The sequence below is a fragment of the Furipterus horrens genome, unplaced genomic scaffold (assembly GCF_987537825.1).
Source record: "Furipterus horrens unplaced genomic scaffold, mFurHor1.1.pri manual_scaffold_5, whole genome shotgun sequence".
Lineage (NCBI taxonomy): Eukaryota > Metazoa > Chordata > Mammalia > Chiroptera > Furipteridae > Furipterus > Furipterus horrens.
The window spans coordinates 180051897-180066587 of NW_028327175.1; the positions used below are offsets into that span (position 1 = coordinate 180051897).

The 14691-nt window shown below is 42.5% G+C and overlaps 1 protein-coding gene and 1 pseudogene across 1 annotated transcript in view; one reads left to right on the forward strand and one right to left on the reverse strand.

The window, feature by feature from the left end:
• Positions 1-8954: 8954 nt before the first annotated feature.
• Positions 8955-14691, reverse strand: part of CPN1 (carboxypeptidase N subunit 1) — a 34745-nt gene continuing 29008 nt past the window's right edge. Inside the window, exon 9 of the mRNA XM_090279528.1 lies at positions 8955-9231. Within this exon, the coding sequence (XP_090135654.1) occupies positions 9133-9231 (99 nt within the window). The 3' untranslated portion in view covers positions 8955-9132. The remainder of the gene's footprint in view (positions 9232-14691) is intronic.
• Positions 13588-14464, forward strand: LOC150010489 (large ribosomal subunit protein eL36 pseudogene; annotated as a pseudogene).

Sequence of the window (14691 nt, forward strand, 5' to 3'; positions counted from 1 at the left end):
TCTTTGAATATAGTGGTTGTCAGGGCATTTTCTGGGGGTAAACATTTACTTGAGATCTCAGTGATGAGAAAGAATCAGCTGAGGAAGTGCCTTTCAGGTAGAAGAAACTGAAGATGCAAAACCATGAAATGGAAAACAACTTGGTAAGTTTCAGAAACAGAAAAAAAAAGCCAGTGTTAGCAAGAGAGCAAGTGTTATAAGATGAAATGGGAAAACAAATGGGTGAAGATCATCCTGGGCCTGGGACCATGGTAAGGAGTTTGATTTTAAGTCAATGCATTGATACCTTATAAAATATATTCAATTGAAGAGAGATAGATGTGTTCAAACTGCTTTGTTAACAATAGTGATAATATCCATATGTATAACATTAAAATTTTAAAAATTGGGGAGGGTGGATTCCGACCGTGCCCCCCTACCCCATATAATCCTCAATGAACACAGAATGGTTTGATTCCTGTACATTTTGATTAATCTCATGGATCAAAATTATTTAGATGAGTGATCCTTTGATCTCATACCCGAACCTAAATTTAACCTGTCAGGACATACCACATCTAAAGTGTCCAACGCTAACAGTTTGGCCTGGCTTGGCCCTAAGTCAAAGCCAACTCCCCCAGCCCCCTTCTGGAATCTATCACATCAGAGCCATAAGCTGTTGTTAGCAATGAAAAAAATTTGAGAGTAGCAAACTGATGAAATAAATCTAATAAATAAGTCATCTAGCTGTTAATCCTGGAATAGCCAGGGGTCCAACTCTAAAAGAGGAAAGAATGCAGATAAAGTAATATATTCTTGTTTTCATTATTAAAGATGTGTTTCAACAACTTAGTGGTAGAATATAGAAGGCATAATATCTTGTATTCTAAGATGTCAGGGAAGGAAGAGCTATCCCTTGGAAATACTATTAACTATTCATCAAAATGGTGCCAGAATGTACTGGGGCAGAAAGGAGAGGACTCGGGTTAGATGGAGGGAAAAAAGGAAGAAAAAATCTGGTGTTCTCTTGGAGGGAGGGCATCTGTCTAGTGAACTTGTGCTAGGGCAAGGCCAATTCCTAGAAGAAGGCAACAGCAGCCATTTGATTCCATTTAGGAATAGACCCCAGTTGGCAAGAGGAAAGCCAATTCTTGATTTGCTCTTTTCCTAGAAGTGGAAGAACCCTATGAGGAAGCTTCTGAGTTCTAAAAGACAATATGGTGTTTATCTTCAGGGCTATTCTAACATATTGTGACCTTCAATGTCCTTCCTGAAAATGTGTCAGGAGCTATATAGCACACCTCATAGGAAGGCTGACTCCTGGTGGGGCCAGGCGGGACTCTGCTATTTGGATGAGATGCTATGCTTCTCTAGCACAGTCTGGGAATGCATTACCTACTGAAGCAGCTGGACCACGCTGCTGTCTCTTGTCGAACTGCACTCAAGTTCATGGTCCCCTCACCCTCACCCCATATGATAATTATCTGTTTGAAATTAGTGTCCAGTATTTCACAGAAATGGGTTGTTGATTTCCTCCTATACTAAAACAGATCTACACTAGCCAAGCAAAATAGGGAACTGAATGATAACGTGGATTTTGATTCTTTGGCCTGTGATGGGACTGATCTCAACTGCTTCAGACACTATTGTAAAAAGTTGTCTACCTCTCAGGGATGAGTGGATTTATCTTTGTATCCCTATTGCCTAGCTAAGTGCCTGGAACATAGGTAGGCCTAATAAATGTTGCATGATTGAGTTTGCTTGAGTTAAGAGTCACAGTAGAATTAAAATGGTGCTTGAATTTAATAAAATTGTAATATCCTTTGTTGCTTTTGTCCATGACTATCCATGCTCCTTTATTTAGTAAGAGTGTTCTCTTTTTAATTAATGGAAACCAACTGTCCTCTACTATCAGTCTCCCATACCCATTCTCTGCCTTCCAGGAGGGGACATATAACCACAGACTGACCAATAATAATCAATATGATCGTTTTAGAGGTAGGTACATTACCCAATTTGTGCTATGGATTCAGGCCTAAGAATCAATATTTTGTTGCTAGACTGGTAGAATACAAGGTAGAAATGCCATTTGTCATCTAGTCCCCTCGTGGGGAGAACCTGTGTGAGACTGATGTCACCACCAGAGGCAATGAAATCTAGAAATGGAGAAAGATTCCAGACCACATAACTGGGGAACCGAGATCCAATTATGTCTGAAACCCTCTCATACATTTTTATTAATTTGAACTACTAAAGGTCCCATTTTTAAACTACTGGTTCACAAATGCCAGTCTGAGGTGAAATAGTTACTGGCCCCAGCAAAATGAGAAAACACTTATTTTTCACATGTCTAAAGACTGGGAAGCCTAGATCAGGATGCCAGCCAGCATGGTGGGTTCTGGTGAGGCTTGTGGATGGCCTTCTTTTTGTTGTAGAAGGAAGTGGGTAGCTGTTTCTTCTTCTAAGAACCTTAATGCCATCATGGGGGCTCCCCACTGCTATTACCTAATTACCTCCCAAAGGCTCCACCTCCAAATATCATCACATTAGGGCTTCAACACATAAATTTTGGGGGTACACAAACATTCAGTCCATAGCAGCCCCCATTAAAATTTTTATCAGTCTAAAATAAGCCTGCTATAAACTACAATGTGTGTAAAATGCTTTATTTGGGTATACAAGCAAAAATAATAAAATTGTGATTCTCTTATTTCTTACTTTATTTAGACTTCATCTAATTCCAGAAAGGATTTAAGGAAATTCACTCAACTCCTTTGATCTAATGCCCAGGATGAACTGTTCATTTCAAAGTCCTCACATGGGATGATCAAAGAGGCCTTTCCTCCCTCTTCCTGGGGAGCAGACATGGATCCAAGCGATGATTTTACTTGCCTCCTGCCTGGGACTGTGCAATAGGAAGCACTGTGTCCACAGAAACAAGCACCGTACCTAAGGTTTTCTCCACTGACGGTCGTCTCTCCAGTCATGAATCAAGATCCCCTGCTTCTGTGCAATGCTTCATCCCACATACAGTAGGGCCTTGTCGGGGGAGAGTAAGGGGTGCAGGGAGCATATGGGAATGGAAGAGGATGAAGGCAGGAGAAGGAAAGATCCCGTGGGGAAGGAGCATGGGAAGGAACATTAAGTGGTGATGGAAGGAATTAGGGAAAGTGCGAGGGGGAAAATAGCGGAACCTAACTTTTGGGAGAAGGAAGAGATTTGATGTTTGTTTAGGCCTTTGCCCAGGGGGAATGTTTACTCATGGTTTGTAAGCCAGAATGGAGTTAGTGTTAAAGCAGAAATGAAGTAATCTTCCAGGCAGGAAGTGGGCCTGATGGACTGTCAGTGCAGGGTGTGCGTGGGGAGCGTGCGTATTAGACAAATCACAGTACCACATGTGTGAGGATGATGCTCCAGGCACCTGAACTTTGATTTCCCCCATTCCGATGGCAGATTGTCCCAAGCCATGCTGTCCGCTTTCTCAATGCTTGTTTTTGAGATGGCTGGTCAGGTTAAGGGGTTTTCTGTGACCATGGAAAAAGTGAATCTCATTGGCTCATTTATGATGAGACACCGTATGGCTTGGATGTTATCCTTTTTCTTGGACCTATGCTGGGTTAGGCTTTTAGCATGTTAGATCATAAATCAGAAGGCTTAACACACACACACCCTTAGACCTAAGAGATGCAGCTGCTAGAACCAATCAGGCTCTTTCCTGACATAGGGTACTTGAGCTTGCTATTCCTTCTGCCTGGAACTTTTATTCCTACTCTTTGCAAGCTTTCCTTTTTCCTGTCTTTTACATCTCAGCCCAAATATCACCTCTTCAAAGAAGTCTTCATTACCCATACTATCTCAAGTAAATCACCTGACATTTCCTCTCTCAGCACTTCTTCTTAGATACTAATTCTTTTTATGTATTTGTTTTCTTTCTTTTCTTAAATTATTTTTTGTTTTTATTCTATTACAGTTGTCTCAGTTTTTCTCCCTTTGCCCTCCTTCACCCAGCCCACCACTTGCTCCCACAGTCAATTCCCACCCTGTTGTCCGTGTCTGTGGGTCATTCATACATGTTCTTTGTCTAGTCCCTTCCCCTTCTTCCCACCATTAGCCCTCTCTCCTCTCCCCTCTCATCACTTTGTCTGATCCTTGCTTCTTTTTCTGTGGTCTTTATGTATTTGTTGATCAACTTGTTTTATTCTTTACCTCTCTCTATATTCTTCCACCTCTAAAGAGGTAGAGACTCTGTCTCTCTGGTTATCACTGTTTCCCAGATCTTCACATAGCATTTGATTCAGAAACGAGACACAACTCTTTGTCAGATGAATGAACCAATACAGGAGCTGCTTTGAATTCATATCCTGGATCTTCAACAGATAAAAAAAATGTGACACCATTGTATTAGGATCTTATTGTTTTTACAATATCATTTTAAACTGTGAGAAACTGAATTTGGCTATTTAAGAGGGCTCCTGCTCCTGATTTTCCTTCTAAGTGTCCTGACGGTGGATAGAAGAGGCTGGGATATTACACACTGTTTATTGATTTTGACTTTTGGGAAAGAGAGAAGAGCTCTTGTCTCTGGACATGCTTTACATTTTCTCATTTTAGTATTTGTGCCAATGGTGCATGTTCACAAATCAGTAACATGTAATTTGGTGCAAATAATGGTACTTATTTGAGGCAAGATACTAGTTATCCAAAAGCTGAACTCCTTGCTCTCAGAGATAAGAAAGAAAATGCTGTCACTTTCACCTACTGGGTAAAGTTGACTACATCAGCCATCTTATTTAAAAAGACTTCTAGCCCTGGCTGGTGTGGCTCAGTGGATTGAGTGCTGGCCTGTGAACCAAAGGGTTGCCAGTTCAATTCCCAGTCAGGGCACGTGTCTGGGTTGCAGGCCAGGTCCCCAGTTAGGGGTGCACAAGAGGGAACCACACATTAATCTTTCTCTTCTTCTTTCTAAAAATAAATAAATAAAATCTAAGGGGAAAAAAAAGGAGAATTCCATATTGGTTTGTTTGTTTGTTTTTCTGTGCCTTGTTTTATGTACATTCACTCCAGGTAGGAGCATGGCAGCTCTGCCACTCGATGCAATGGTCACAGTTGGTTATTTGTGTTTTATTTATATATCCTACCTAATTTACAAAAATTTTGGGAATTTTTTTATATATTAGTTTTCTCTTACTGCATAATAAATTAACCCAAATATAGAGGCTTAAAACAGCATGAAGGCATCACCTCACAGTTTCTCTATTGGTCAAGAGTCGGGGCACTGCTTAGCTGGATCCTCTGCTCTCACAGGCTGCACTCCAGGCCTGGCTTGAGCTGATTCAGATTGTTGGCACAATTCATTGCCTTGTGGTGTATGACTATGGTCCCCGTTTTCTTGTTACCTGTTGATCGGGACTGTTCTCAGCTCCTACGGGCTGCTCCTCTTCATAGGCAGTTCACAACCTAGCTGTCTGCTTTCTTCCTCCAAGGTCACCAGAGAAACTCTCTGCTTATAAAGGATTCATCTGATTAGCTCAAGCCCACCCATGATAACCTCCCCTTTGATCAACTCAGAATCAACTGACTTGCAACCTTGATTATAGCGTCACCATAGTCATGGGAGGGATATCTCATCATAGTCCGAGGGTCTGCCCACATGCAAGGGAAAGGGTTATATTGGGCAAGGGTCATTAGGAGTCATTTTATAATTCTGACTACCATGGTTTATAATAATTTTTTAAAAGATGCTCAAAATTACTTATACTAGATAAAAGAAAAACAGTGAAAAGAGAGAGAAGAAGGGGGAAAATGTGAAAATAATTCCATAGATCATTCACTCAGCCAATATGTATGATGAGTTTATATATGCCAGGCTGCATTCTGAGTACTGAGTGTCTTTTCAGTAAAATGAAAAGACAGTGTGGTTACAGTTTACAGGAACAGAAACCTCTTTGGGAACTAGAACCAGGTCCAAAGGTTATTAGGTATCATCCTATCTGAAAACTAGACATTCTTTCCTATCTAATCACATGAAGAGAAGAATTATTACGTTATGAAATCTTCACTTTAGAAGGAAAAGTGCTAAAAAGAATGAGGAACTAATAAAGACCATCCAGGACATGAGATTTATTTTAAAAGGGAGGGTGGGCTTGGTTCAGCCCCTCAGGTCCCTTACTTCAAAACCTCCTTTGCACCCTTAGGTCCTCAATGTCCCTGTCTACCTTATCATCAGCCAACCTGGCAAGGGATAATCCCCTGAGGAGGATCTGGGACAGGAGCTGTTCTCCCCTCATTACTGATTTATAAGAGTATTATCTTCAATCCTCACAAACTCCAAGAGGGATAGATATTACCTTTATTTTTTTTCCCCGGATGTGAGTAACTACGACTCAGAGAAGGTGAGTTACTTGTTCAAGGGCATACAGCAAATAAGGAGCAGGGCTAAGATTAAATCCCAGGTCTGTAAGAACCCAAAATCCATGGCCTTAACTACAGTATTCTAACCCTTTAGGAAATACTGTCGATAGAGGCTGACATTCTGTGCAAAAGATTTCCTCTTTAAAATAAAACCCTAGATATAAAATAGAAAGGGCGATGGCCAGGAAAATGCTGAACTCAAAGCTGGAGGACCTTCCTTGGTGTCCTTTGAATCCTACCCGTTCTTCTCTATTAACTGTGACTTCACATTCCTCCTCAATATGCTATGAGAAATTTTTATATGGTCATGGCCAGACTTTGTATTTTCCACATAATATTCTGTCTGCATAATCACATCCAACGTGAGTGAATTTTACTCAGGATACATCTTCTTTAGTGCTTAAGACCCTCAGGGCGGCTGGCAGAAAGGATCTGAATGAGAAGACTAGAAGACTTGAAGAGGTTAGGGAAGCCCTGGGAGCTGACAGGAAGCTCTCTGGATAACCAGGGTGGACCCAGTAACTTGGGGGTTGCCTAAGTGTTTCTCCACCTGTGTTGTCCTGCCTGGTTTCAGGCCACCTTCTCATCTGACTTTCAGCCGTCTCTTCACTGATTCAGTCTTGCCCTGCTCCAGCCTTCTCTTGGGGCTACAGCTAGGGTGACTACTCTAATCTGATTCTGCCACTACCCTCAGGAGAACCCTTTAATGGCCCCTTGTTCTTCTTGAGATAAAGTCTAAACTCTGTAATATGGTTCAAAGGTCCTTCCCTAGCCCGTGGCCTCGGCTTCTGCACCTCACTCAGCTCCCACCCATCACTCTTCCTGCCAAACTCAATTTCTTGGCAGTTCCCTGAATGCCACACCCTTCGGAGCCTCCAGACCTCTGTACTCTCAGTCTCCTCAGCCTGACTCTTGCTCCCCCGTTTCTTTCCACCTGGCCAAAGCCTCTTTGTCTGACTTCATATATCTCACCTTTGACTTCACTAGCTCTGGGATGCCTTTCCTGATCTTCCCAAACCAATAGCAGAGCCCTCCCAATGGCTTCCTGCCACCCCCCCCCCAACCCTAGAGTCTGCTGAATCATAGCAATTATGACAGTGCAGTGCAATGACCTATTTGTCTTCCCAGAAAGGCTATAGCTGCCCTGAGATCACTGGATGCTCCATCTTTTCTTGGTCTTTTTTGCATTTATTGAGAGCAAGGACTTGGTAAGTGCCAAATGAGTGAATGAATTAATGAATGAATGAGGCTATGCCAGGAAAAGCACTGTGACCATACTCTGCAAACATTAGCTCTGTTAAGTGACTATGTACCAGGGAACCTGAAAACAAGTAAGTGGTATTCAGACAATCTGGAAAAATTGAATGTATCTGGTAACCTCAGGCATAAAGTTTCACTGAATTGAAAAGAGCCCTCTTAAGTAGCCGCTTCTTTATAATAAGAAGAAAGGAACCAAGGAATATGGGATTAAATTGGGAAGGAAAAAAAATTGTAGAAAAAGGACCAATTAGCTGAGGAGAGAATACCCTTTCCAAATGGGGAAAGATACATTTCTGTCTGCTTTCTTTTTGACCACAGATTGAGAGATTGCTCAAGTAACAGAAAAATAAATCATGTGCTAATCCTAATCTTGAATGGCCTCCTGCAGAGGGAGGGCTGTCTCAGCCAGAGCACCTGTTTTCTGATGTGTAGGACTACTCGTTGAGAGGAGCTAAATTGCTCAATGTTAAGAAAGGGCTGGGTTTGTTGAGGTTGGCACTGGGGAGTGGGGAGGCTGAGAGGCTGGGGGAGGTGAAGCAAGTGGTGGTGGGGGGACTGGAACCTGCCCTATCCTACTGAGGCTGAGCCCTGAAATGGGGTGCATGGTGAAAACCCCTATGAGCCCTAGGAACAGAAGGCTTGGGAACCCCAACATGCCCAGTGGGGCGTTATGAACTTGTGTTCTGAGTGGTGTGTGATGACAGACCGCACATCTCTTCACAATCTTTAGTAACTGTGCTCAGAAACACTTTTAGAAAAACAAGTTCAATCTGGGGAACTGAGCAAGAGTGCTGTGTATCACTGACATGGGGTCGGGCAGAGCCATTCCACAGGAGCATTTGCATTACACTTACATACCCAGAAAATATCTTAAAAGACACATATTGTCTAAAAGGCCCATGTACAAAAATGGGTAACAGTGGGACTAGGTGTTTGTGTGTGAAAACCATTTCTTATCAAGAAACTACTGACTATTGTTGAAAGGGCCCTCTGGGATTTCAAATTTGGTCACCTGGTCTTCCTGGAGGAACAATATCAATGATGAATTATCTCTGCAATTCAGCTATTTATTCAGTAATCTTCCTGGAGTACCAATGGCATTTCAGACTCTGTACTAGACTATGGCAACACAGTGGCCAGCTGGTCAGAGCCAGTCCCTGGATGCAGTGTGGGTGGGCATGGAGCCTTCAGCACCGAAACCATTCCCCTACAACTGGAAGATCTTAACTGAGCACCGCTGAATCTATATAGTACTCTATATCAGAGAGGGCTTACCCTTGGAATAGATGGAGACCATTCTGAAATGTTCTGAATACATTTCTATTTAAATACATCCCAGATAATAAAATAAAATAGATGAATGCTTCCCCTGATCAGAGAGTAGGACCAAAGCCTTTCTGAAGTGTTCCCCAGGCTGCTGTGAATTGCTGTAGATTTCAGTCAGGGACTCTGCTGCTGCCATCTCTGTATCTTTTCACTTGGCTACCCAGGGCTGTACTTGCTTTGGTAAGACTCTTCCTCCAGATGCTGCTTTGGTGACTTGGTTACTTGAGGGATGCTTCTCTTGAGTTGGAAATCAACCTGGAAGAAAAGAAGAAGAAACCAGGAGAGTAGAGGAGTCAGTTTTCAACTTCTTGGAATTGAAATTGGGGAAAGATCTGTTTGGACCTGGTTTCACCAGAGTTGCATGCTCTGCAGGCAGGGGACTAAGGAGGCCTATCACAGCAATGACCCAGAGCGGCACTGGTGGCATCACATAGGCTTGGCTAATCTTCCCCCCAAAAGTGCTACATAATCACTGGTGATACATAGAGTATGTCTGGAGGAACTTAATATGTATTAGAAAAAAACTATATTGACACTTCAAACCATGATTTTGTGAATAATGTTGCCTAGGACAAGAACTGGGGTGCTGTAATAATTCCCTATATGCTGACTGTGTGAATCACAGGTGCTGTGCTCAGGCATGCATTGGCCTCAGGCCCTTAGAACTAAATGTTCTGTCATAATCATTCAGAAATACAGACAGGAGAGGTGACATAGAACGTTAGTGTGGATTCTTTTTTTTAAAAAAATTATTTATTTGTGTGTTTTTTTATTTATTTTATTTTTAGAGAGAGGGGAAAGGAGAAAGAGAGGGAGAGAAGCATCACTGTATGGTTGCCTCTCACTTGCGCCCCCAACCGGGGACCTGACATGTAACCTAGTAATGTGCCCTGACTGGAAATCGAACCAGCGACACTTGGCTCGCACCAGCGACACTTTAGTATGAATTCTTAAAATCTGAATTTCCATATGTATTAATGCATCATTTCCAGGAATACATTGAAACTTTCCTTCTGGCAGTGGCACAGAGATATAAAAATGACATTGACTGACAAATGGGGATATATTGGCTGCGCAGAAGCTGTAGAACCATCCAGGAAGCACAGGCAGAGGGAGTGGCTCAGGGTTCTAACCACACTCCCCTGAGGTATCCTTGCCTTTCTAGCCCTTGGAACAGTTCAATTTGCTGAAGCCAGCTGGGAGTTGAAAAATTATGACTAAAAGGGCTCTCCATGGGGTTATTTCTTGCCCCTTCCACAAAAATCCATAGCCCGCTTTTCTGCTACTTTCCCAAAGAAGGGGAAGTCAGAGCCAATGGCACTGTCATTATTATTTCCTATGTAGTAATACAGGGATTTGGGAAATAAAAAAGAGTGTTGGCTGGCATGGCTCAGTGGACTGAGCACCAACTTGTGAACCAAAATGTTGTTGGTTCAATTCCCAATCAGGGCACATGCCTGGGTTGTGAGCCAGGTCCCCAGTTGAGGGTGTGTGAGAGGCAACTGACCAAAGTATCACACACTGATATTTCTCTCCCTCTTCTTCTCCCTCCCTTCCCCTCTCTCTAAAAATAAATAACTAAAATCTTTTAAAAAAGAAGAAAAAAGCAAGAAACAACAAAATGGGGAAAGGACAGAGGGAAATGAAAGGAGCATGACATCTAGAAGGCTGTGGGAAAAAACAAAGGGGAGAACCCTGGACTCTGGGAGGTATCTGAGAGAGTCTTAATTATAGCATGAAAATCATCTAGTCAATGATCTTTTTCTTTTCCCCCAGTCAGGTGGATCTCTACTTTCAAATGGGAAGAAAGATTCTACTGTGACCAATAAATGGATTCTTAGTTGTTAGAGTATCTGTGAATTGTATCCAAGAGACAGATCTCTGAGCTTCTGGGCAAGATGGAGGCATAGATACACACTTTGCTTCCTCAAACAACTATAAGGATTACAACTACCTCAAAACAAAATAAAAAAAGAACCATAACTGCCATAAAATCAAACTATATGGAAGTCTGACAACCAAAGATATAAATAAATACTCATTTAGACAGTAGGAAAGGCAGAGACAGGGAGCCAGACGGAGAGGACTCGGTGTGGCAGAGGTGAGGAGGCAGCAGTGGCAGAGGCAAGGAAGTAGCTATGGCTGGTGGAATGAGTGGTCCCACATTATAAAAGCCAGAAGGAACACCTGTGGAGCAATCCCAGCACCAGGCTAGACTGCACAGCTCACAGTTTCAGCACCAGGAAAATAAAGCCTCATAGCTTCTGCCTGTGAAAAACAGTGGGGGTTGGGATGGTGGAAGAAACTGCATGTCTCTCAGGAGAGTTAGTTTAGAGGGCCTAGAATGTATGAAAACCCACCTGTTCTAGAAACCATCACCAGGGAAACAACTAGAGGGGCACCAGTCACGTACAGGAAGCAAGTAAAGTGACTGGAACAGGGGCGAGTGCTGAGCAAAAGGCATTGTTCACTCTCTGATCCCTCCACCCCCCATATAGCACCACAGTGAAATGGGTCCCCCTATGCTGATGAGTACCTATGGCTCCACCCTTTACAACATAACACGTGCCACAGCTCTACCTAAGACACAGAGGCAAACACAGGGAGGCTGTCAAGTTGAGGAGACAGAGAAGTATGGCCCAGAAGAGGGAGAAGATCAAGGCTCCAGAGGGAGAACTAAGCAACAAGGAGATAGCCAACCTGTCAGATGAAGAGTTCAAAACACTGATGACAATAATGCTTAGAGAAATGATTGAGTGTAGCAAATCATAAGGGAATAAGTGAAGGCTACACTAAGTGAAACGAAGAAAAATCCACACAGAACCAATAGTGAAGAGAAGGAAGCTGGGGTTTAAGTCAATGTGTTGGAACATAAGGAAGAAATAAACAGTCAACAGTACAGAATGAAGAAACAAGAATTGGAAAAAAGAGTGAGGAGAGGCTTAAGAACCTCTGGGACAACGTTAAACATACGAACATCAGAATCATAGGGGTGCCAAAAGGAAACAAAGAAGAACAAGAAATTGAAAACTTATCTTAAAAAACAATGAAGGAAAGCTTCCCAAATTTGGTGAAAAAAAAAATAGAACTACAAGCCCAGGAAGCACAGAGAGTCCCAAACAAGATGGACCCAAAGAAGACTACACCAAGACACATCATAATTAATATGCCAAAGGTGAAAGATAAAGAGAATAGAAGAGAGTTACCTACAAAGAAGTTCCCATAAGACTATTGGCTGATTTCTCAAAAGAAACTTTGCAGGCAAGAGGGACTGGCAAGAAGTATCCAATGTGATGAAAAGCAAGGACCTACAACCAAGATTACTCTATCCAGCAAAGCTATCATTTAGAATGGAAGGGCAAATAAAGTGCTTCCCTGACAATGTAAAGCTAAAGGAGTTCATCATCACCAAGCCCTCATTATATGAAATATTAAAGAGACTTATTTAAGAAAAAGAGGAAGATCAAAACTATGAACATTAAAATGACAACTCACAACTATCAACAACTGAATCTGAAAATTAAAAACAAAAACAAACTAAGCAAACAACTAGAACAGGAAGAGAACCGTAGATATAGAGGGAGTGGGGAGGAGAAGTATGGGGAAAAAGTGTAGGGATTAAGAAGCATAATTGGTAGGCACAAAATAGACAGGGGGACATTAAGAATAGTAGAGGAACTGGAGAAACCAAAGAACTTATATGCATGACCCATGGACATAAATTAAGAGGGGAGGGATTGATGGAGGAAAGGGGGTGCCAGGAGGAAGGGGGAAAAGGGGGAAAATTGGGACAATTGTAATAGCATAATTAATAAAATATACTTAAAAAGAGAAAACTTAATGTAAAAAAAGACAGATCTTCCCCTCTCTGAATTATATTTGATACAGTAACGGGTATTTAATTTGTTTAAAGGCTATATGACAAAGGAGTTGAAATATTTTGAAGCAAGGTATGTTACACTAGATTTGCAGTTAGTTGCATTTGGCACTGAACAGACTTGTTTTAATGCAAGACTCATGCATGCAGCTGCTTAAGCATCATTTGATTTTAGGATAGATAAGGAACAGAGGGTACCACAAGAAGAAAGGGAAAGAGAATATGTCGGTTGGGAAATTGAGACCAGGGCACAGGCCACAAATGGAAGAGTTACTCTTTGCTTCTTGCCCTGACATGAAGTCATTTAAAATATGCAGGAGATGGGAGTGGGGGGACTGGGAAAGGAGAAAAGGAAACTTTATAGAAACTTCTGAGGAATTTTCAAAGGATTTTAAAAACTCTTTACTCTGATCTTGTGTTAAAAAGGGGGAGGTTATGAACACAGGTTATAAGCTTAGCACGAGGTCCTGTCACATGCTGGCTAACAAGACAGCCTGGAAATCCCGACAGGTTCTAATTGTGGCTCCCACCACTTACTCACTGAAATATTGGACGAGTTTCTAACCTTCTCAAAATTTCAGTTTCCTTAGCCACAAATGGGGATACATTTATCTACCTTACAGGGTTGTTGTAAATGTTACATGAGATAGTTCTGGAAAGCTCTCATGCAGTGTCTGATACATAGCAACTGTTCAATAAATAATTTACAAAACTCCTACCTAGTCCTGGCTGGTATGGCTCATTGTACTGAGCGCCAGCCTGTGAATGAAGAGACTGCTGGTTCGATTCCCAGTCAGGGCACATGCCTGGGTTGTTGGCCAGGTCCCCAGTTGGAGGCATGTGAGAGGCGATTGGTGTATCTCTCGCATGTTTCTCTCCCTCTCTTTCCCCCTCCCTTCCCCTCTCTCTAAAAGTAAGTAAATAAAATCTTTAAAAATAATAATAATAACATTTAAAAATCCCACCTATAACTATTTGAAAAGTCAAGCTGCTTGACTATATTGAGTTAACAGGGAAAGAGGAGGAAGGGTCTACTAAGCTCTAGGGATGTACAAAGAAGGAACTGGACAGAGTGAAGAGGCTCTAGGGAAGGGCTGACTTGTGGGAAAGCAGGTCTGTAGATGCTCATTAAATAAGACTGTCATATTATCTTTTCCTTGTTTGAGAAATCTGAGGATTAGCATCCATGATCACTGAGCCTCTTTAGTTCTAAGATCCTAATCTAATATGACCAAAGTTCAAAAGGGTCAGGCTGGTTCCGCCATGGCAGCCACTGAGGAGGAGCAGCCGCGGCTCTACACTACCCTACAGCCTTGCGCCTCACCAAGGGCCCCAGGGTGACCCAGAACATGAGCAAGCCTCACCGAGCATGCCATGTTTGTGAGGCAGGCGATCCGAGAGGTGTAAGGCTTGGTTCCCTATGAGCGGCAGGCCATGGAGCTGCTCAAGATATCTAAGGACAAGAGGGCCCTGAAATTCATCAAGAAAAGGGTGGGGACACAACTGTGCTAAGAGGAAGAGAACAATGTCCTTGCAGCTAAGAGGAAGGCAGCAGCCAAGAAGGACAGAGCCCCATCCCCTGTTCAGAAAAAAAAAGGGTCCAGGTTGTAAATGAAAAAAGTTCTTTGCTTCTCATACAAAGAAAGCTGTGGAAAGTTGAATATTGGAGAGTAGCTGGTTGTTGGCTGAGCTGAATGGAAGGAAAGCCAGTGGTCTGGGCATGAGGGCACCAGAAGGGGGCAGAGTGCCATCTGGTGGTAGCCCTTGCTGATGGCACAGAAGAATGCAACTCAGGAGCCCGTGAATCTGGGCAGGGTTTCTGGAATGTTACGTCTGTC